General features: G+C 38.0%; 1 protein-coding gene across 6 annotated transcripts in view; it reads right to left on the reverse strand.

Moving 5' to 3' along the window:
- Positions 1-322: 322 nt before the first annotated feature.
- The window catches only part of LOC112822477 (uncharacterized), a 35447-nt gene continuing 14395 nt past the window's right edge, over positions 323-21374 (reverse strand). For 4 of the 6 annotated variants that reach the window (XM_025870173.2, XM_025870172.2, XM_073895092.1 and 1 more), the window contains exons 3-9: positions 20069-20190; positions 18087-18225; positions 15001-15122; positions 13127-13237; positions 7080-7186; positions 3477-3567; positions 323-685 (exon numbers count right to left, since the gene is read on the reverse strand). In XM_025870173.2, the coding sequence (XP_025725958.1) occupies positions 569-685; positions 3477-3567; positions 7080-7186; positions 13127-13237; positions 15001-15122; positions 18087-18225; positions 20069-20190 (809 nt within the window). In that variant the 3' untranslated portion in view covers positions 323-568. Of the gene's footprint in view, positions 686-3476; positions 3568-7079; positions 7187-13126; positions 13723-14915; positions 15123-18086; positions 18226-20068; positions 20191-21374 lie in introns of those variants that run through there. The other 2 variants (XR_012378962.1, XR_012378961.1) reach the window with 2 other exon arrangements.

Consider the following 21374-nt stretch of genomic DNA (forward strand, 5'->3'; position numbering starts at 1 on the left):
TCCTCCAGCTAGATAAAATCTCTATTTATATTTTGGAGGCTATCTTTCTAGTTTTGCTTTTTCCTAGCAACTGCAATTATTTTTTTATTTTGGTTCTTGTGCTAGCCTCTTCACATAAAGCTGTGTACAAGGAATCTTACAGAACAGAAACCTAATAAATGGGATACAATGTAACCTACCTTCCCCTCTACCCTTCTCTCATGATAGAATCACCTTCTATTCTTTTTTCTCATATCTGGAATTGGTATACAGAATTAGTGACTAAAGAAAGACATATTTATGTTTTTAATAAGATAAAAGAAACGGGAGAAAACCAAAAATATTCAGATAAGTATTTTAATTAAATTATCACAGAAATCAAAGGTTATATGGACACAATTATGTGTCTATACACAACTATATATGTGCATATATACCCATAAGACTATTTACAAATATGTAAACATACATACAAAGTCTAGAAAGGAATATACAGAAATATGTGTTAGGGTATTGGGGTGATGTTTCTTTTTTATTAATTTGTAATATACTCAACAAACCATTACACTGACGTAGGACTATTTTAATGTTAGAGAATCTTATACAAATGAATTTGTTCAAGAGCTTCTCTGTCAATATGCTTTTCTGGGTATACATCATAGTTCAGTGGTACCTCTTCAACCCAGGAAGATAACTGTATATTTATCTAGAAGAAAAAAGGATTACAAACAAACATGAAAATTGCAGAACGATCCTGTTCTCTGGAACTTCAAGAAATCATGATGAACTAAGTGACTGAAGACAACAGATTTTTTTTTTTTTACAACAAGCGGGACTAAGTTTACATGGTGTCACATGAACAATTCTTTGTTGTACTACATGGTAGGTCTGTGGGTTCAGGATTTAATTTACTTTGATTTTGGAATTTGAAAGAATAAAGAAAATACAGAATAGAGTAATTGTTTTAACGTAACTAGGTTAATAATTATCATTAGGTTTAAACAATAAAAGACTAAAACAACAATGAGAATACAGAGAACAGAGAAAACTGTTCATACATACACAAGTGATGGTGCTAAGGGGTTGCATGAGAGGCACTAATCTCCCTCCGTAACCCTCATCGGTCCTTCCCTTTACACTGTAAACTTGAGTCCCTATGACACAGAAATTCTAGAGCCGCCAATGAATATATCTGGTTAAAGAAGTTGCATTAGGGACGCCTGGGTGGCTCAGTCAGTTAAGCGTCTGCCTTTGGCTCAGGTCATGAGCCCGGGGTCCTGGATCAAGCCCCACATCGGGCTCTCTGCTCAGAGGGGAGTCTGCTTCTCCCTCTGCCTGCCACTCCCCCTGCTTTGTGCTCTCTCTCTCTCTGACAAATAAATTAATAAAATCTTAAAAAAAAATAAAGAAGTTTCATTAAATAAGAAAGCAATAGTTATTCAAAAATTCATGCATAAGGACTCTTTCATAAATAATAATTTCCAGTGATTATCTAGACAGATTTATATATTTAGTGTGAAACCATTATTTTGTTAAGTGAAAAATCACCAAATTATTTCAATCTATAAAGAAATTATAAATTGGAGACCATATATATATATGGTCACATAAACATATATATATATTTTTAAGTTTACATATATCTATTTTTTTTTTTTGGCAGGCTCCACACCTAGCGGGAGCCCAATGCAGGACTCAAACTCAAGACCACTAAGATCAAGACTTCAGTTGAGATCAAGAGTTGGATCCTTAACTGACTGAGCCACCCAGGCGCCCCTTGGAGACCATATATTTTAAAAGACTTATTTTTTTAAAATTTTTATTTTATTTATTTATTAGAAAGAGAGAGAGAGCACAAGCAGGGGGAGTGGCAGATAGAGGGAGAAGCAGGTCCCCACTGAGCAGGGAGCCCGATGCGGCACTCGATCCCAGGACCCTGGGATCATGACTTGAGTCAAAGGCAGATGCTTAACCGACTGAGCCACCCAGGCGTCCCTAAACACATATTTTATAAGCATGGAAAAGTATGGTGGGTTATACCACACATGAGATGGGTCTCTCCTGGAAAAGAATCAAGTGGAGGGGATGGGGAGATTAACATCTTTTCTTTATATATCTCAGGATTATTTCCCTTGTTATTATAAACATGAATTACTTTTATAATTTATTTATTTATTCATTCATTTAAGATTTTATTTATTTATTTGACAGAGAGAGACACAGTGAGAGAGGGAACACAAGCAGGGGGAGTGGGAGAGGGAGAAGCAGGCTTCCCGCAGAGCAGGGAGCCCGATGCGGGGCTCGATCCCAGGACCCTGGGACCATGACCTGAGCCGAAGGCAGACGCTTAACGACTGAGCCACCCAGGCGCCCCTACTTTTATAATTTAGATGACTGACAAAAATTTCTTAAGGAAGTATTATTGATGATGGCTTAGTTTGTTTTTAAAGGAAGAAATAGATGCTTACATTTGGCAGTGCTTATAGGAAAGGAAAGCGCTACTGAAGAAAACTATAATAATACTCCATTTATATTTTATTTCTTTCATCTAGGGGTCTCTAAGAACTTTATAAATACTAATTAACCTTTATATAGGGTCAACTTATTGGGCTGAAACTTAGTAAATAGGGGCCTTACTTTATATGGAGAATCTAAGGAACAAAGAAGTGCTTTGTACAAGATTCCAAACTGTGCAGAGTATATGGGCCTCCAGTCTACACATCCGATTCTAGAAGCCTTGAACAACTCTGTTCCTTTTGTTCTTTTTTTTTCTTAAGATTTTATTTATTTGTCAGAGAGAGAGAGGAAGAGAGAGAGCACAAGCAGGGGGAGCATCAGGCAGAGGGAGAAGTAGGCTCCCTGCTGAGCAAGGAGCCTGATGCGGAACTTGATCCCAGGACCCCGAGATCATGGAGCCGAAGGCAGGTGCTTAACTGACTAAGCCACCCAGGTATCTCTGTTCCTTTTGTTCTAAGGGGGAAGTTATGATGTGGGTGTTCTAAGCCTCTTACAAACATTTAGTAGCATTTGTTAACCTAAAACTATAACCCCCAAGTTGGAAAAACTGGTTGGAGAAGTAAAGGAATCTATATCAAGATAAGAATTGCAATTTCAGAGCTCTTGAGGCCAATAAACAAACCACAAACCAGTTCTTGGGCCATAAGTTACTGCTATTCTTTCTATCATCTGTCACTATATTCAGATAGAACATCTCTAGAATATTGTTAATAGCTATCAGAAAAAAAACTGGAGAAAAGTTTTGACAATAAAAATGCTGGGAAAGGGGCGCCTGGGTGGTTCAGTTGGTTAAGCATCTGCCTTCGGCTCCGGTCATGATCCCAGAGTCCTGGGATCAGGTCCCGCATCAGGCTCCCTGCTCAGCGGGGTCTGCTTCTCCCTTTCCCCCTGCCCCTGCCCTCTCTCTCTTTTTCTCATGCATGCGCTCTAATAAATAAATAAAATCTTAAAAAGAAATGCTGGGAAAGAGGCTTACATACCTGAAGGCCTGAGAGAGAATCTTCAAGACTTGGTACTGTTAATAATAACGATCCTTGTTTCCTTACATTTTGACTGATATATTCCCAGGCTCTGCAACATATTAAAAACTTATATTTTAGGTTTTACCAGATACTGAACACTTTTTAAAAAATGAAGATGACAAAAGAAAATGCAGCACAGGCAATACCTAGAAATCCAGATGGGCAAAATGTTTGCCTGCAGGAAATAGGATTGCAGCAAAATATTAGAAATTGGTAAATTCTTCAGTTTCTGAAGGGGGTGTTGGCAAAATTATGATGTTACAACATTGAAGAGATTCAACACGATGGGGATTTGTGTTACTACGAGGTACTGTTAAGGCCAAAACTCAGTTTTCAGAACCAATACACAAGTCAAAGCTGGATCAGTAGTTAAAGCCCCTTAAACTCTTTTGATTTTTTTTGAGGGGAGGGGGAGAGGGAGGAAGAAGGGGAGAGGGAGAGGAAGGGGGTGGGGGGAGAGAGAGAGAGAGAGAGAGAGAGAGAGAGAGAGAGAGAGAGAGGGGCAGGGGAGAGAATCCCAAGCGGGCTCCAAGCCCAGCACAGAGCTGACACAGAGCTTGATCCCATGACCCTGAGATCATGACCTGAGCTGAAACCAAGAGTCAGAAGCTTAACTGACTGAGCCACCCAAGCGCTCCTTAAACTCTTGATGAAGTGTGTCAAAACTGGTTCTGTGGAATGGAGAAGGGCTAAGAGGTAGAGGTGGGGAAGAGTAGTGGAGAAAGGCCATAGATGCCAGAAGCCAAGCAAAGACTAACAATTAAGCATGATATGTAGATTACATCTTTTAAAATAACATCAAGAGTGAAATCATACTTTATCTGGTTGTCAAAAATATTTAATGGGAAGACTTTTGGGCAACATGGTGCCTGCGAAGTTGAGTGGGGCCAGCCAGATTGAAAGCATGATGAAATGCCATGTGCGTGTATATGTGCCACAAGGCAGTACCTGCCCAGTTCTGACTAATTCAGTGCAGACATGAACTGGCTTTCTATACTGTGCATGAGTGTTGACCGTACACCCCACTAGCAGGGAGCAATGGCCAAGCAAGGCAGAGATGCGCATCCCTTGCAACGGGCAGGTGGGCAGTGGTGTCATTTGCATTTCTCTCAGTTACAGCAATGGTTATTAGGTTTAGTATTCTGGAGTTTATTAGGCAAAATGATACAAATGTTCTTTTTCCTCAGGCTAGATCTAAAATCATGTAGCAGTGCTTGATAATTGTCACTGTGCTTGGGCTAGAGCTATTGTTTTGATGCGGTTCCTTAAAAATGACATATTTTATAAGTTTATTTAATAAGAATGAAGAAGCTGACTAAATTGGCATGGCTGGCTGTGCCTCTCAGAATAGCACTTGCTGTTTCTGGTAAGCTATCATTCTGGGTGCTGTGTCTGTTTCACCTACTCAAAAAATACATTGAGGCACCTTTTAAACTTACAATTACTCTACAAATCTGGGGTGTTACTCTGTAATGAGATCGGACTTATTCTGAAGCCCGAGTCTTTGCTGAGTACACATTTTCTACTATTACGATATATTTGTTTTCTCGTATATACTAACTCCTATAGCAGTATCATTCCACTTGTCTCAGATTCTAATTAAGACAAGTCCTTGGAGGCTATATGTGGCGTCATCTTTCTTTTTCACTCAGTATAATACAGAATTAACATAGGTAAATGATCAGTTTTGTCAGAACGATTCCAATGTCAGAATGCTTTACTGTGTCTTCTAAACATTCTCCTGTATACTGTCATCCATGGCTATAATCTATATTTCAAATTCATTGTACTAGACTGATTTAGGAGAAATGACTGAACTAGCACACGTGGTCGATACCTATTCACTGAACAACGTAGAGCGTGTGAATGAATGTACCAAGAAAGCTTTTTAAAACAACCCAAATATTCAGTATTTCCAGTGTCAAGTTCACCAGTGGCTTTCATCACTCTTCAGCAGTCAAAATCTTCCTGTAATGAATCTCCAAAGATTTTAAAGTGTTTTTCTCTTTTAACTTCTTATACAACATAAACCTGGTACTATTTCATTCTCCAACATTTATGGAATGCTTTTGCTACTGGTCATTAACTTAAAAAGGTGAAAAGCTAGTCATACTTTGTCCACTGGAAATTAAGCTTAAAGAGGGCTATGATTAAGATAACTTTGCTCATGTTGTGTTTCTGGTCTTCAACCTGTGACCAAAAACTGTCACCCGTTCTGGCTGAGCTTTGATTATATGATTAGCTTTCTTTTGAACTAGTTTCTTTTAAAAATATTTAAGCTGTTAATTTCACAATGACCTTAACCTACTAGCAGTGTGTGTGTGTGTGTGTGTGTGTGTGTGTGAGAGAGAGAGACAGAAAGCTGGGGGCAGGGGAGAACACAGGAGGTAAAAGGGTAGCAGGATAAAGAGCTTTAGCCATTCAGGATTCCACTCCGTATTAACTGTTTATGGTCTATATGTCTTTTTTTTTTTTTTTTTTGGTCTATATGTCTTTTTATTTCTCTGCAGTATAAACCTTATTGATGCACTAATCCAAACATCTGTGTAATTCCATTTTGTACATATGGAAAGGAGTTTTCCTGCATTTAGAGTACACATATGCCATTATGATAAAAAAAAAAAAGTCATGAATCCTAGCTAGCTAGAAAATAAATGTCTCAGACTATGGACCACAGGAATTTTCTAATTAGAGGAAGCTACTGGTCCTGATGGGGTCACAAAGCATCAAACTGTGGCAGAGAAGTCAAAAAAGTGATCACAGATATGCTAATTTTCCCACTGAGTGAATAGTGGAATAGTTTTAGGAACCTACTATTACCACCTTAAAAATATTTTAAAAGTTTGATAACTAATCACTATTTTGGTTAATATTCTTATATCTTATATCACTTATAGAAATTAATTCCCATCATGTTTTTTTCAAAGAAAATAAAACGGAGACAGAAAAGAGTAAGTATAAACGCCCATCGGGAATTGTTATTGCATTCCTGATTGCTAAGCAAATGCTTGGGTCATGATATCATTTAATATATACCCCCCCATTAGATGTAATATTTTACAAACTTAGACAATCAAAGTTTACTTTTTGTTTTATCCATACTACATTTCCTTACTAATATAATCTTGTTGAGGTTGTTTTAAAAAACAGTTTAGGGCGCCTGGGTGGCTCAGTCGATTAAGCGACTGCCTTCGGCTCAGGTCATGATCCTTGAGTCCCGGGATCGAGTCCCGCATTGGGCTCCCTGCTCAGCAGGGAGTCTGCTTCTCCCTCTCACCCTCTTTGCTCTCGTGTTCTCTATCTCTCATTCTCTCTCTCTCAAATAAATAAAATCTTTAACAAATAAAAAAAGTTTAATATGAAAATACTTCTACTTTACCAATCCCTTTTTAAAAAAAAGATATTTATTTAAGTAATCTCTACACTCAATGTGGGTCTTATATTCTCCAAGATCAAGAGTCACATGCTCTACTGACTGAGCCAGCCAGGCACCCCACTAATCCCTTTTCATAGTTTGCTGAATATATTTTAACAAATTTCTTGCTTGAATAAGTAACATACCTGGCCTGTTCTGCCTCATCAAGAAAATATTCGAAGACATTATTCATGATAATGACATCAGCATTTTGCAGCAGTGAACCCTGGGTACAGATGTCTGCATGAAGCACCTTAAGAAGAATGAGTTCATTTAGGAAAAGAAAGATAACCACAGAAGAAATATCTATTGGTTCAACGATATGAGGCGATATGAGAAGTCAACCTTAATTAAAATGTGAGAAAGAGCAGTATATTTAATAGTATCATCTATGGGAGATATTTAGTATCTAATTAAAAACCATAAACTTGTGAATATTTGTTTTAGACAGATTTGTTTACATAGTCATATAATTACAGTCTTTCAATCCCCAGTTCAGAACTTTTCCCACTATGACTATTATCATTAATTGTAAGAGTCAAAGGCCTTAGGTTCAAACTCTGGTTCCATCATCAACTGAGTTTGTACACTAGGCAGTTGGTGTCTTCATAAATAAAAAGGAATAATATCTGTCCTGATTCACAGAATCAAATGGGATCATATAAAAACTATAAAAGTTATTTATGTATTGTAAAATGTTAATACAAAAAAATAAAATGTTAATACAGTATGTTTATCGGCTTCGTCTGACTTTTCATCTAAAATTTACTTGATTATCCAAAAAAGCAAACAAAACAATGTATTTAAAAATACATGCCTCACACCCAAAACAATAAAACACCTAGGAATAAACTTAACCAAAGAGGTGAAAGACCTGTACTTTCAAAAGTATAAAACACTGGGGCGCCTGGCTGGCTCAGTCGGTTAAGCGTCTGCCTTCGGCTCAGGTCATGATCCCAGAGTCCTGGGATCGAGTCCCGCATCGGGCTCCCTGCTCAGTGGGGAGTCTGCTTCTCCCTCTCCCTCTGCCTGCCGCTCTGCCTACTTGAGCTCTCTTATCTCTCTGTCAAATAAATAAATAAAATCTTTAAAAAAAACAACAAAAGTATAAAACATTGATGAAAGAAACTGAAGATGACACAAAGAAAGGGAAAGACATTCCATGCTCATGGATGTAAAAATGTCTACACTACCCAAAGCAATGTAGATATATAATGCAATTCCTATCAAAACACCAACAGCATTTTTCACAAAACTAGAACAAACTATCCTAAAATGTGTAGGGAAACATTTGACAAAAGACTCCAAATAGACAAAGTCATCTTGAAAAAGAAAAACAGAACTGGAGGCATCACAATTCCAGGCTTCAAGTTATATTACAAAGCTGTAGTCATCAAAGCAGTATGGTACTGGCACAAAAATAGACACATAGATGAATAGAAGAGAAGAGCAAACTAAGAAATAAACCCACAATTTTATGGTCAGTTAATCTTTGACAAAAGAGGCAAGAATATGCAACAGGAAAAAGTCTCTTCAACAAATGGTGTTGGGAAAACTGGACAGCTACATGCAAAAGAATGAAACTGGACCACTTTCTTACACCATACACAGAAATAAACTCAAGATGGAGTAAAGACCTAAATATAAGACCTGAAACCATTAAAATCCTAGAAGAGAGCACAGATAATAATTTCTCTCACACTGGCCACAGCAACATCTTTCTAGATAGGTCCCCCGAAGTAAGGGAAACAAAAGCAAAAGTAAACTATTGGGACTATCTATTAAAGGTAACAATCAACCAAACTAAAAGACAACCTCCTGAATGGGAGATGATATTTGCAAATGATGTATCTGATAAAGGGTTGGTATCCAAAATATATAAAGAACTTGCACAACTCAACACCAAAAAACCAAAAAATCCAATTTAAAAAATGGGTAGAAGACATGAACAGACATTTTTCCAAAGAAGACATCCAGATGGCCAACAGACACATGAGAAGATGATCAACATCACTCATCATCAGGGAAATGCAAATCAAGACTACAATGAGATATCATTTCACACCTGTGAGAATGGCTAAAAACAAAAACACAGGAAACAAGTGTTGGTGAGGATGTAGAGAAAAAGGAACTCTCTTGCACTGTTGGTGGGAATGCAAACTGGTGCAGCCACTGTGGAAAACAATACAGAGGTTCCTCAAAAAGCTAAAAATAGAATGACCCTATGATCTGGCAATTGCACTACTGGGTATTTATCCCCAAAATACAAAAACACTAATTCAAAGGGATACACGCACCCTTGTGTTTACTGAAGCATTATTTACAACAGCCAAATTATGGAAGCAGCCCAAGTGTCCATCAATAGATGAATGGATAAAGATGTGGTATCTATATCTATCTATATGGGATATTATTCAGCCATACATATATACAAACACACACACACATACAAATGGTATGACTATACACATATATGATCATATATGTGTGTGTGTGTATGTATATATACATAGGATATTATTCAGCCATAAAAAAGAATGAAATCTTGCCATTTGCAATGACATGGATGGAGCCAGAGAGTATAATGCTAAGTGAAATAAACCAATCAGAGAAAGACAAATACGGTATGATTTCACTCATATGTGGAATTTAAGAAACAAAATAAACAAGCAAAGGAGAGAAACAAAAAAAAGTAGAGAGAGACAAACCAAGAAATAGATCTTAACTATAGAGAACAAACTGATGGTTACCAGGGGGAGGTGGAAGCGGGGGGATGGGTGAAACAGATGATGGGGATTAAAGAGTGCATTTACGATGAGCACTGAGCAATGTACAGAATGGCTGAATCACTATACTGTACACCTGAAACTAATATAACACTGTATGTCAACTACAGAGCAATTACAATAAAAAACTTAATAATAAAAAATAAAAACTATATACCTCAAAAAATTAACTTGACCACAATCAACAAGTCTTGCCACAGGCAAGATAACAAGAGAAAACATCTATTTTCTCAAGTGCAAAACAAAGCACTTTTATTTTAAAAAGAAGAAAAAAAGTTTAACTCTTTTGTATTAAAGGATTTCTTTGGGCTTACAAATAAATAGTATTCAGAATGTTGTGGGGTCTGATTCTTAACATATTTTATCCCCCTTTTTAAACAGTAAAAATACTAAGATAATTTAAATTAGGTGGGCCTCTAGTCTCTGAAACACACCTTTGACATATTCCTGAACACACAGAAAATAATCACTTTAAACTTTCTAAACATGTTGCTGAGATATGAAATAGGCATGCAAATTAACCTACTGATATACCACAGTTTCCTCTTTTTCTTTCCCATCTCTGTTCACTCTCCCACACCCCACCCCACAGATAGGGTAAAAAAAGAATGTGGTGGATCAATTAATTATGGCAACCAACAGAAGTCCCAGGGAAACTCCCCAAAATGGCTCTGGACAAACTGGAATACTAACAATGCAAAGGCCACATGGCAACCCAAAATAATTTAACCAATTTTTAATGGGCACCTTCTATATACGAGATACTGTGCTGGGAGATACATACACCATGATGAATGAGATACAATATCTACACTCAAGTATGTTATATTCTAGTAATGGGATGAAACAGCTATGCTGGTAACGCTAAGTGCCATCAAAGGAATAAGCAAGATATGAATAAAGAAAACTTCCCCTTTAGTCTAGCGGAGAGGGTAGAAAGAATTTAAGTCAATGGGTCTTTCATGTAAAGATAGTGCATAAGACACATGGCATCCTGAAACCCCATTATAGTAACAGTATAGGGTTTTTAGTATACCCAGGAGGATGGGGGGAATGGGAAAGGAAATAACAGAGATAACATTTTGTAAGCTAGGGAAAAAAAGGAACTAACAAGGAATTTAGGAGACTAGAAAAATCTGATTTCTAAGCTGGATAGATAGAAAGCAAAGACCCACACTTGGTTTATACTACAGAATCTCAAAAAAGGCTCACAATTGATGGCACCAGGTATTTCTGGGTGAAGAAGGGAGAAATGCTAAAAATAAAGTAATTGGGTTGAAAGTCAGTTTTAGAAGTACCCAGACCCCTATACAACTTTCTCATACCCCAGCAGAAGAATAGAGGTTTATTCTCTGGAAAGGGGAAAACAAAAGGTGTCTGGGTCAGGGGGCACCAGGACTAGTTGAAAGAAAGGCTAATGTACTGAAAACAAGGGAAGTAAGGCAGACAGGATGCTGTGAATCCCTTATGCTTCACTTCTTTTCCTCTACCACTCAGTCCCCAGGATGTTGTTTGCCACTCAGTAAGGAGACTGGAAAAGTTTTCTCTGGGCAATCAGACCAGCCCAAGAGGAAAGATCTTAAGATACTTTATCAGATATTCCCCAACTAATTAACCAGCCAAACAAGATCACTCGACACTGAAGCCCACAGTGCTCAGAATCCCCCACTTCAACCAGCTTGTTTCTCACTCTTTTAAGTCTGAATGGACAACCAAGGATTCCTAGACTTCTTAAGAAAGTCCTGTTAAAAAAGCCCAAACAAGAACAAAAACAAAACAAAAAGCAGAGCCTGAGACTTAAAGGCTACATAGATTTCAAGATACTATAAAAAATAACCCTAGAATTCCTTTCTGTTGATCTTAGGGCCTCTCAAATACAACAATTGTCTTTACCATTGAGGAAGGAAACTGTTAAGGTTGCCAATAAAATGGTATAAAAACAGCTTTCTGTCACTGGGTTACAAATAGCCACTGAAGCCGCAGAAGTATGTGGGGTGGGCATTCATCCACATATGCTCTGTTGAAAAGCAAGGGGTGAAGACCTTTTAACATGTAAATAAATGTGTTTTACATACCTTTATCGTCTTCTTTAAAAAAATAACAAGGTACTTGGATCTCCATTTATTTATTAAAAGATTTATTTATTTTAGAGAGAGAGAACATGCGTGGGGGGGGGGAGCAGCAGAGTGAGAGGGAGAGAGAGAATCCCAGGCAGACTCCCTGCTGAGCACTGAGCCCTGCGCAGAGCGATCCCACCACCCTGAGACTGTGACCTGAGCCGAAATTAAGAGTCGGATGCTCAACTGACTAAGCCACCCTAGCACCCATTTATAAACTAGGATTCTTAAAAGGTCAATTTTTAAATCTTAACTTTCAATTAAATCAACATTCCTGTTATGTGATTATTATATAAGAACAATGTGTTTCTGTTCACTAAATATGGGATAGTGAGAAAAATCCATGAATTTATTACTAGACGATAAATTTGCTTTAATCATTTGTTTCTCTAAGATGAGAGAGAGACAAAGAGAGAGAAAAAAGGAAGTTTGGAAGGAGGAAAAAACATTTCCTTCAATAAAAAAAGGGGAGGACTAGATCCTTAATCATACCGAGATATCTTTCAACACTTTAACACCAGAGAGCCTTAGTTGCTCAGTATCTCTCTGCATTGCCATTGAAGTGTAGGATCGTCAGTGAAAGGACAAGAATTACTGCATTAACCAAAACACTTCCTTTCCCTTTTCTGGTTATTTTTCCCCTTGCATACAGAAAAAGAGAAAAGTTCTGTTATAGCCAAATGCAGGGCATCATTCTCCTGAACTGCCGTTCTGTGGCATCCACACACAACTCCTGGAAGCTTAGAAAAAGAAGGTAAAGAACTGAGAGCATTACTTAACTTTTTTGCTTACTTTCAACATAAGAGTTTCATTAAGTACACTTCTGACCTACATCTAGAGATTCGAATTTGAATGTTGCTACCAAAACTATACTACAGAAGAGATGAAAGAAATTAAGAAAAATTCTACTTTCTAATAAAATTGGGGAGGAAGAGAAATAGGAGTGGAAGGTAATTATAATTAAATTCACCTTTATTGTTTAAAAGTACTAAGTCAACTCAATCTGTTTCTACACGACAGCCACCAAGAATAGATTCAAAAAGATTTTCCAACTCCAATCCAGAAGAAATCTGGCTAAATTATGCTATAAAATAGATAACGGAATATATATTTAAAAGGGTACCTTTAGTGCAGCATAGGGAACATAGTCAATGATATTATGATAACGCTATAGGGTGACAGATGGTAGCTACGCTCGTGATGAGCACTGCATAACATACAGACTTATCAAGTCACCATGCCGTGCACCTGAAACTCATGCAACGTTGTCTCTCAACTGCACTTCATTACCTTTATTCTGTCAGTGAACTGGTATTTTTTTATGACCATTTCCTGCAACTGGCAAAAGTCTCCATTCAATTCTACTCCATATAGTTGCAGTGCTGAACTGTAAAGATAACCCTGAAAAAATAAAGGCATGTTATGATGCAAGTAAATGAACTGTGAGTTCATTTCTACACAAAATTAAGAAAAAAAATCACACTTTAAAAAAATAGAATTCAATAAAGTAAAAATAAAATGAAAGATAAATAACATGTATGTAAAACTTGTAACTTCGAGAACTCAAACTCTTACTGATCAAGATCTTGACTGTAGTTTATTAATTTCATTATTTAAAAGCAATTATATTTTGAAAGATTGACTTCTTACTTTTCCTGACGAAACTGTGCATACAATAAAGTTGGAAATGAGAAAAGTGATCGCATACAGATTCTCTGTTTAATACCCTGTTTCTGTAATTTCTTGGGAAGTTACAGCAGCAGAAAGCAAGAAAGGAGTTAACCCGTGGGGAATATAATGGAAAATCATGCACAGTCTGACACTAGAGGCAGGTGGCTGGAGATGTGTCCTGTTTGGCTTAGGGAAGTCAGTCTGGTGTCTGCGATCTGCCAAAGATAACCGACCAATTAGTTAACAAGGAAAATCAAGAACTGACTAGATATTATTATGTATGCACTTTTGATTGTAAAAACAAAAAACTAACAAGGAAGGAAAGGTCAAAACATATTCTGACTTTACATCAAGTTACATACTTTACATCAAGTAACACCCACATGTGAACCAAATTTATATTTATAGCTCATGATAGATTTTTAGAATATGTTCAACAGAGCATAAGTAGGTATTCAAAAATTTTTTGTTGACTGAATCAGTAACCATTTTAATATGAAGAAAAATGAGGATATGTTTAAATTTGTTAACACTGTCACATACTTGCATAGCCTCATTTCTTTCAGCTATATATATATATATATGTATATATATATATACTTTGCTAACAAATCAAAAAACGGACAAGAGTGGAGCAAATATGGTAAATAATCATATTTACCCATGTTCTCCCTCAAAAAACCATCTGACAAACTGTATTTTCTATTATGGATATCTTTCCTAATTATAGAATAAAAGTCTTAACACTGACAAATAAACTAAGCACTAAAGAGTTAAGTGTTTCTGTTTAGAGCAGGCAATGGATGCTGGGAACTGAGAGTTTCTGGCATGAGCCTCTACTGCTGTTGGCCACATGTTTTAACAAGTCTGCTAATGACAACCAGAAACCACATTTAGAGTTTTTTGATAAAACCACTTAGGAACGTTACAAATACTCATGATCTGAATTTTTTAAAAAAAGCCACATTGAAGTGATATTTCAGACACAAATGTCTACATTCAAACTTGAATCACAGAAAATTGGAGCAAGGTATGTCCTTGGATATCATTTAGTAGCTTATTTACAGGTGAGGAACGTGAAGCCAGGAGTGTTAAGCGACTTTGTTATGGCCATATGCAACTTCCTAGGTGAAGTAAATTTTATAAAAGTTTTTATAAAAGTTCTTATCAAAGTTCAGTACACTATTTAATACAGCACAAAGAAAACAGAGTTCGAAGGTCAACAATGACTGACAAAATAGCAAAATGTTATGAGGTCACCTGCTTCTGCTTTGTTGATATGCCTTCATTTGTGTTACAGAGACAAACCAGTAAAGGAAATCAGAGAGCTGGCTTTTAAATTCCAAATTCAAGATAATATTTTAACCTTATTATTCTGTTACTCTAATAAATAAAGCCAAGCTGTCACCTTGGATGGTGGCAGGCAAAACTGTTGCTAGCAGGAGGAGAAAGTATTTTCCAAATGTTGAATATGTCCACAAGCTGGACTTTACCCCATAGAGGACTGTGCCAAGCCTGGAGCCAACATCAACCAAGACCTTTCCCGACAGATCAGGGAGCACATGATGATAAATGAACTTCAATTCCATGAGGGAGAAGGAATGAGAAATGAATCCTGGGGAATTAGAACAGAATAAACATTAAATTGTGCTTGGGTATTAAACATTCTATTCTGTTTTTCTAATTCTTTTATCCCTATTTATAAAGTATACTCCACGTTTTTCTCTTCTAAATCAATGAAAGCTATTCAGAGACTATTTAGAAAAAAATAATGTGATAATTTTGCACTCATTCGCTCTGAGCTATATTAGAGAAGAATAACTATGAAGTCTCCGGCAATTATTTTTATTTTTAAAGATTTATTTATTTCAGAGAGAGAGAGAGAGAGAGAGAGAGCATAAGCGGGAGGGGCAGAGGGAGAGGGAGAGAAAAAAGCCCAAGCAGACAACACGCTGAGCACAGAGCCCGATGCAGGGGTCGATCCCACGACCCTGAGATCATGACCTGGGCTGGAACCTGAAACCAAGAGTTGGACACCTGACCAACTGTGCCACCTTGGTGCCCCCAAGTCTCTGACATTTAAAAAGGCCTCTAGGGAATAGCTACCCCGCAACCTGTCCCTATCTTTATGCCCCTCACTTCCTTCCTGCTATTGCTTAGACGGTCCTTGGATTAGACTGTAGTACTACTTCAATAGACTACCAAATGAATGACCATCTCCGGAGTTGAGCAATGTGGCAGCCCTGACCAACCTAAAACGTGTTCTGGAGTGCAGGAGAAGGGTGGTATGAAAGGAAGTGAAGATATGCCCATTAATTATTCTTATTTCCCTTAATTTAACCGCTACAATTTTTTTTAACTGCTACAAGCTTCCTAGCCCATCTTCTCCCTCCATTGTTTCTGTAATCAAATATCTGGGAGAGTCTGAGTGTATTTTTTTTAAAGACTTACTATATTATGTCCCACATAATATAATGGTCAGGAAGGGGAGAAACTTTGGCCATAACTAAGAGATGGTGGCAAAGAAAATGGAAGCAGGCAGGTTAATCCTTTGGAAGAAAATAAAGGGTGTGACTTGGGGTGGGGGTGGACTTTGACCACCAGAGCCTTACCTGCCTAGAATCCTCATCCTCACTACTCTGTCACATTAGTGCTTCTGCCCTGGGTTACAGAGTCGTCATTAGTGTCTTACAGCTAGACAAGTCCCTTGTCACAGAAGGAAGGAGAGTTCCACAGATGATAGCTTTTTCAGATTCACTGTGGTTATGTGGGCTGGCCTGCATACCCAGTCACTATTTACAACCTGATTTGGATGGGAAAATGCTTCCTAATCTTTAAATTTTTATTTGTCAAACATATCTCTTCTTTAAATTTCTGTAAATCAGGGGCACCTGGGTGGCTCAGTTGGTTGAGTGTCCAACTCTTGATTTTGGCTTGGGTCCGGATCTCAGGGTCGTGGGACTGAGGCCCACATCAGGCTCCTCACTCAGGGGGGAGTCTGCTGGAGACTGTCTCTCTCCCTCTCCCTCTGCCCCTCCCCACCCCCGCTCTCTCTTTCTAAAATAAATAAATCTTAAAAAACTTCTGTAAATCAGATCTGATATGGTATTATAGTTGCAATTCACTTTTTAGTTTTCCTTCTATCCTTCTTGTCTAAGTCACTTTCTATTCTGTAAATTTCAACCACCTCAAATGGAAACTGTAAGTACTACCTAAAAACAGAATCTTAAGTTAATCAGGAGAGTTTAATTCCCAATTATAATATAGATACAATATATTTGTATTAGCAGCATATTACAAATTTGGTAGTTAACTTTTGACAATGATATTATCTAAGATCAGTAATATGAACACAAGATTACTCACCTGGAGAGGTAGGCCACTATAAGCAATAACTCTATATCTAAGTGACCAGGAATCCTGAAATAGCGTGTCTAAAGGAATAGCCTAGATGATCATATCCAATTTGAACAAAGAAAAAATATATATACACGCACATATAAAATTAAAGACTTATTTATTTATTTGAGAGAGAGAACATGCATGTGCATGAGTGGGGGGGAGGGCCAGAGGGAGAGGGAGAGAGAATCTCAAGCAGACTCCCTGCTGAGTGTGGAGCCTAATGTGGGGCTCGATCCCATGACCCTGGGACCATACCTGAGATGAAATCAAGACCCTGACACTCATGGGGTGCCTGGATGGCTCAGTTGGTTAAGCCACTGCCTTCAGCTCAGGTCATGATCCTGGAATCCTGGGATCGAGTCCTGCGTCGGGCTCTCTGCTCAGCGGGGAGACTGCTTCTCCCTCTGACCCTCCCCCCTCTCATGCTCTCTCTCTCAAATAAATACATAAAAATCTTAAAAAAAAAAAAAGATCTGACACTCAAACAACTGAGCCACCCAGGAGCCGCTTAACAAAGAATACATTAACAGAAGAGTTAACATATTAGCGGCATGGAGTCAGTCTAGCTTCCCATTTGGGACACAGGTGCTGCCTCTGAGGGGCGGAGATGCAGGAGACATTTTGTCACTAGAGTTGTTCCCTGTTATGGACTGGAGATGTTCTACTAGGTCAATCAAGGCTTGAATAAGCTCTTTCTCAAGATTATCTCTGTCCTCTAAATCCATGCCCATCCAACAATATCTGATTACTATCTGACTTCTCAAGTAGATGCTTTTATTGGGACATTTCAGCCCCCTTGCAGTTATATTTATCATTGTAAGTGAACCAGCATTATGGTATGGTTTATCTATGAATCTCTTTGAAGTATGGAAAGTATAAGTTGGTTTCCCTGTACTCAGTCACTTGTGATTAGTTTCTGGACCTGAAAAGTCACCTCTGATTCAACAGTTTCTGTGAAAAGCAGAGATACTCTCCTTGGAGACATTATGTGGCCCGGCTTCCCTGGACAATGTTGCTCTTTGGTCTCCCTAACCTCAATAACTGGTAATGGTTACGCTGAACGGTTGGCATTTTCCTTTCAAAAAACACTGAATGACTTGGTCAAGAATCTGTGTTCTCAGGACATGGAGAGAAAAGTATACACAAAGTCGTCAGGTTTGCATACTTGAGTGCCTACCTAAAGGTGCCGTCTGGTGTGAGCCACACACCATACAGTAATTTCTGCTCATTTTTCCTTCCTCACATAATGAATCAATAAAGTCTTCATCATAAAGGAATGCATCAACGTGAACTGTGGGTTCTGGCTGCTGCTGTATCTGGGGGAAAGGAGAAGAACTTCAAAAGAAATGAAGTACAAAGGAGTCTCTTTTTATTGCTAAATAAGGCAAAACATCAGTGGTTCAAATGCTAAAATTCTGAGAGCAACAACAAGGCAGAGAAAGACAAGTTTCACTTATCGAAGAGCCATCCTGCTCTTTTGTGGTTTTGTGTGTGTGTGTGTGTGTGTGTGTGTGTGTGTGTGAGACACTTGGTGAGACACTAGCAACTTTTAATTTGACCTGTAACGATACAAAACGTGGCTAGGAGAAATAGAAAAAATTTGTATTAAAGGAGTACTTCGTGACCATCTTGTCCATCCTGGGTTGTGTGTATATATATATATTTTTTTTTTTTTAAAGATTTTATTTATTTGACAGAGAGAGACACAGCGAGAGAGGGAACACAAGCAGGGGAAGTGGGAGAGGGAGAAGCAGGCTTCCCACTGAGCAGGGAGCTTGATGTGGGGCTGATCCCAGGGCCCTGGGATCATGACCTGAGCCGAAGGCAGACACTTAACGACTGAGCCACCCAGGCGCCCCCTTGGGCTGTATATTTTACAAATAAAGAAACTCCTACTCAGAGATTTCTCCAAAGAAATGACCATGTAGAGGGGAAAGAATTAAACTAATACCGGGTCTCCTGAGTCCTGCGTGTCAGTGACCGACCCATGAAAACACTTAGCAAGTCATCTCTGTGCAGAGGCAGAGTTTTCAAATAATAAAAACGTTAGTAACATTGCATGCTTACAACGAACAGGCCTTTATTAATACTGGTGATACGTGATATAATAGCAAGCGGCTACCAAGAAAAAATGTCTGATTCCTTTTACCCTAACTATAATAAAGAATCAACCTATCTACTTGGAGACCTACAAAATTGTATCTACACCTACACACATCTATATTATAAGCGTGTAAAATGTATGGACATACACAAGGACCAGAAGGAAATAACAGAAGATAAAAATAGTTTGTTAGGAGAAGGGATTATGGGTAGACTGTTACATGCAATGACTACTTTTTCCTCGTTTCATATATTTTGGTATATCATGCTATTGATACGACTGCCTTATTAATAACATCCAAACTATATTACAAATATTGCTCTCAGTTTTTATACTATCCACTATTTTCCACCTTTGGGACTGCAGGTTTACTAAAATTTGCTAAGTGCTCACAATGTGCACAGCACTACTGAAAATGTACAAGGTTTGGTTCCTCTGCTTCGGAATCTACACGGTGAAAAACCACAGAGGGTTGCTGTTTTCAGATTAGTGGGAGAAGAGAAGATTATTATTAGCTTTGTTTCAGGAAACAATATTCCTTGCATAGGTACCCCAGAAGAGCTGAGATTTGAAGGGGCTTGAATGAGGGGGTTGTCCAGGGAAGAAAAATGAGAACTTACTTTAGGAATGAAGGAACAGAATAAGCAAAAACTGTACAGCACAAAAGCAGGAGAAGACAAAGAGATGAATTTCACCTTCGATAACAGTGGGGGATACTGAACAGGAAAGAGAAAACCAGGACCATGATGTATACAGGCAGGGCCAGATTACTGTGGGGCCTTGTGTTTTTGGGGGTGGGGGACATGGAACGGGGTGGGGGGAGGTGCAGGGGTTTGAGTGTTTGGCAAACAGGATGCCCTCAAAAAATACCTGTTGAATGACTAGGGAGCCAGAGGATTACGGACTCAACAGAACTGGGGGCATCACTGAAGTACCAAATGAGAAAAGGTTTGAAGTAGAATTCAGGACGAATTAGATGAGAGAGGCTGTGGGATTAGGGAAGAACAGGAGAATCCTCAAGTAGCACTAAGAGTAAATTAATGTAATGTATTTACTTTTTGGAGGGCTACATGTTCTGAGGAAAGCATGGTTTCTAGAGGTAAGCAATTCCGAAGGTCCTCTGCTATGTTTTTCAACAGAATGTCGTTATTATCTTGAGTGAATTCATCAAAATCCCCTGGAAAAAAAAAAGGAAAGAAATATCTTTTATGGTTTTGGTTATACCTAGGCTCAGTGAACACAACGGCCATATTTTCTGTCAGCATCAATTTATAGCCGTAAATAAACCTTTTAACCAATGAAATATCCAAATTCTAACAAATGTTCCATTTCAAATATTGAGTTTTTCCTTTTCCTAAACTGCTTGAAAATACAAAACTTGATTATTTCAGCCTGTTTGAGAAAAACAAAAGCATTTAAAAAATATATAGTATTTTAACAATTTTTACTCAAGAATAATACTGCCATTAGTTTGCAGGGTCTTAAACTTACAAGTAGTTAAATATTCCTTCTTTGACTATGCAGATCTGAGAAGTGTAGGAAGCATGGCAGAGATTACTAAGAAGATAACTTTAATCTGAGTTCCCCTACCTCCAATAAAATATACCTAAGCCTTCAGGTAATAAGCACAAACAGCTGATACCAACTATATAATAAACTTTACAATAAATATGTTGCTCTGCTGCATTTGAGCAGCAAATAAATGATCATTAAAATAGCGTATTTTTGGGGGTGCCTGGTTGGCTTGATCAGTGGAGCCTGTGACTCTTGATCTCGGGGTCATGAGTTCCAGCCTCATGTTGGCGTAGAGATTACTTAAAAAAAAAAAAAAGCCTATTTCTGATGGCTGTGGTGTACTTTTGGATGATCTGGCAAAAAGGGTTGGGGGGAATGGCAGGGAGAGAGTGTGTACAGCAATAAAGATGGAGAAAGTTTGGTTAAGGGATTGACAACTGTTGAATCTAGGCGAGAGTATAAAAGTGGTGTTCATTGTTGTTGTTTCTACTTTTCTGTGTTTAGTTTTTTTGGTTCTAAAACAGTATTATTTCTAAGCAGCTCATATGTAATTTTAAATAGAATGTGACTTATCTGGAAGTAAAATATTCCTAAAGTTAGCTACTGTCTGGGATGCCAAATGTAGAATAGAAAGCGCTACTAATGAAAATATTTTACCTTTCTCTTAAAAGACTTTCTTATATTGAATTTTTGCTAGAATAACAGCATCCCAAGGGTATTGTTTCTTACTCTGTTTTAAAATAACTGTAGAAGGAAAACAAGGAGATCCTGAAGGAAATGTCATCTGTCTCCATATCCCCTGCCCCCAAATCTTTGGTGGTAGTTTTTAAGTAAGCTCACGATTTC

The sequence above is a fragment of the Callorhinus ursinus genome, unplaced genomic scaffold, assembly GCF_003265705.2.
Source record: "Callorhinus ursinus isolate GAN/ISIS: 27379988/994484 unplaced genomic scaffold, GSC_fseal_2.0 scaffold8, whole genome shotgun sequence".
NCBI classification, from domain to species: Eukaryota; Metazoa; Chordata; class Mammalia; order Carnivora; family Otariidae; genus Callorhinus; species Callorhinus ursinus.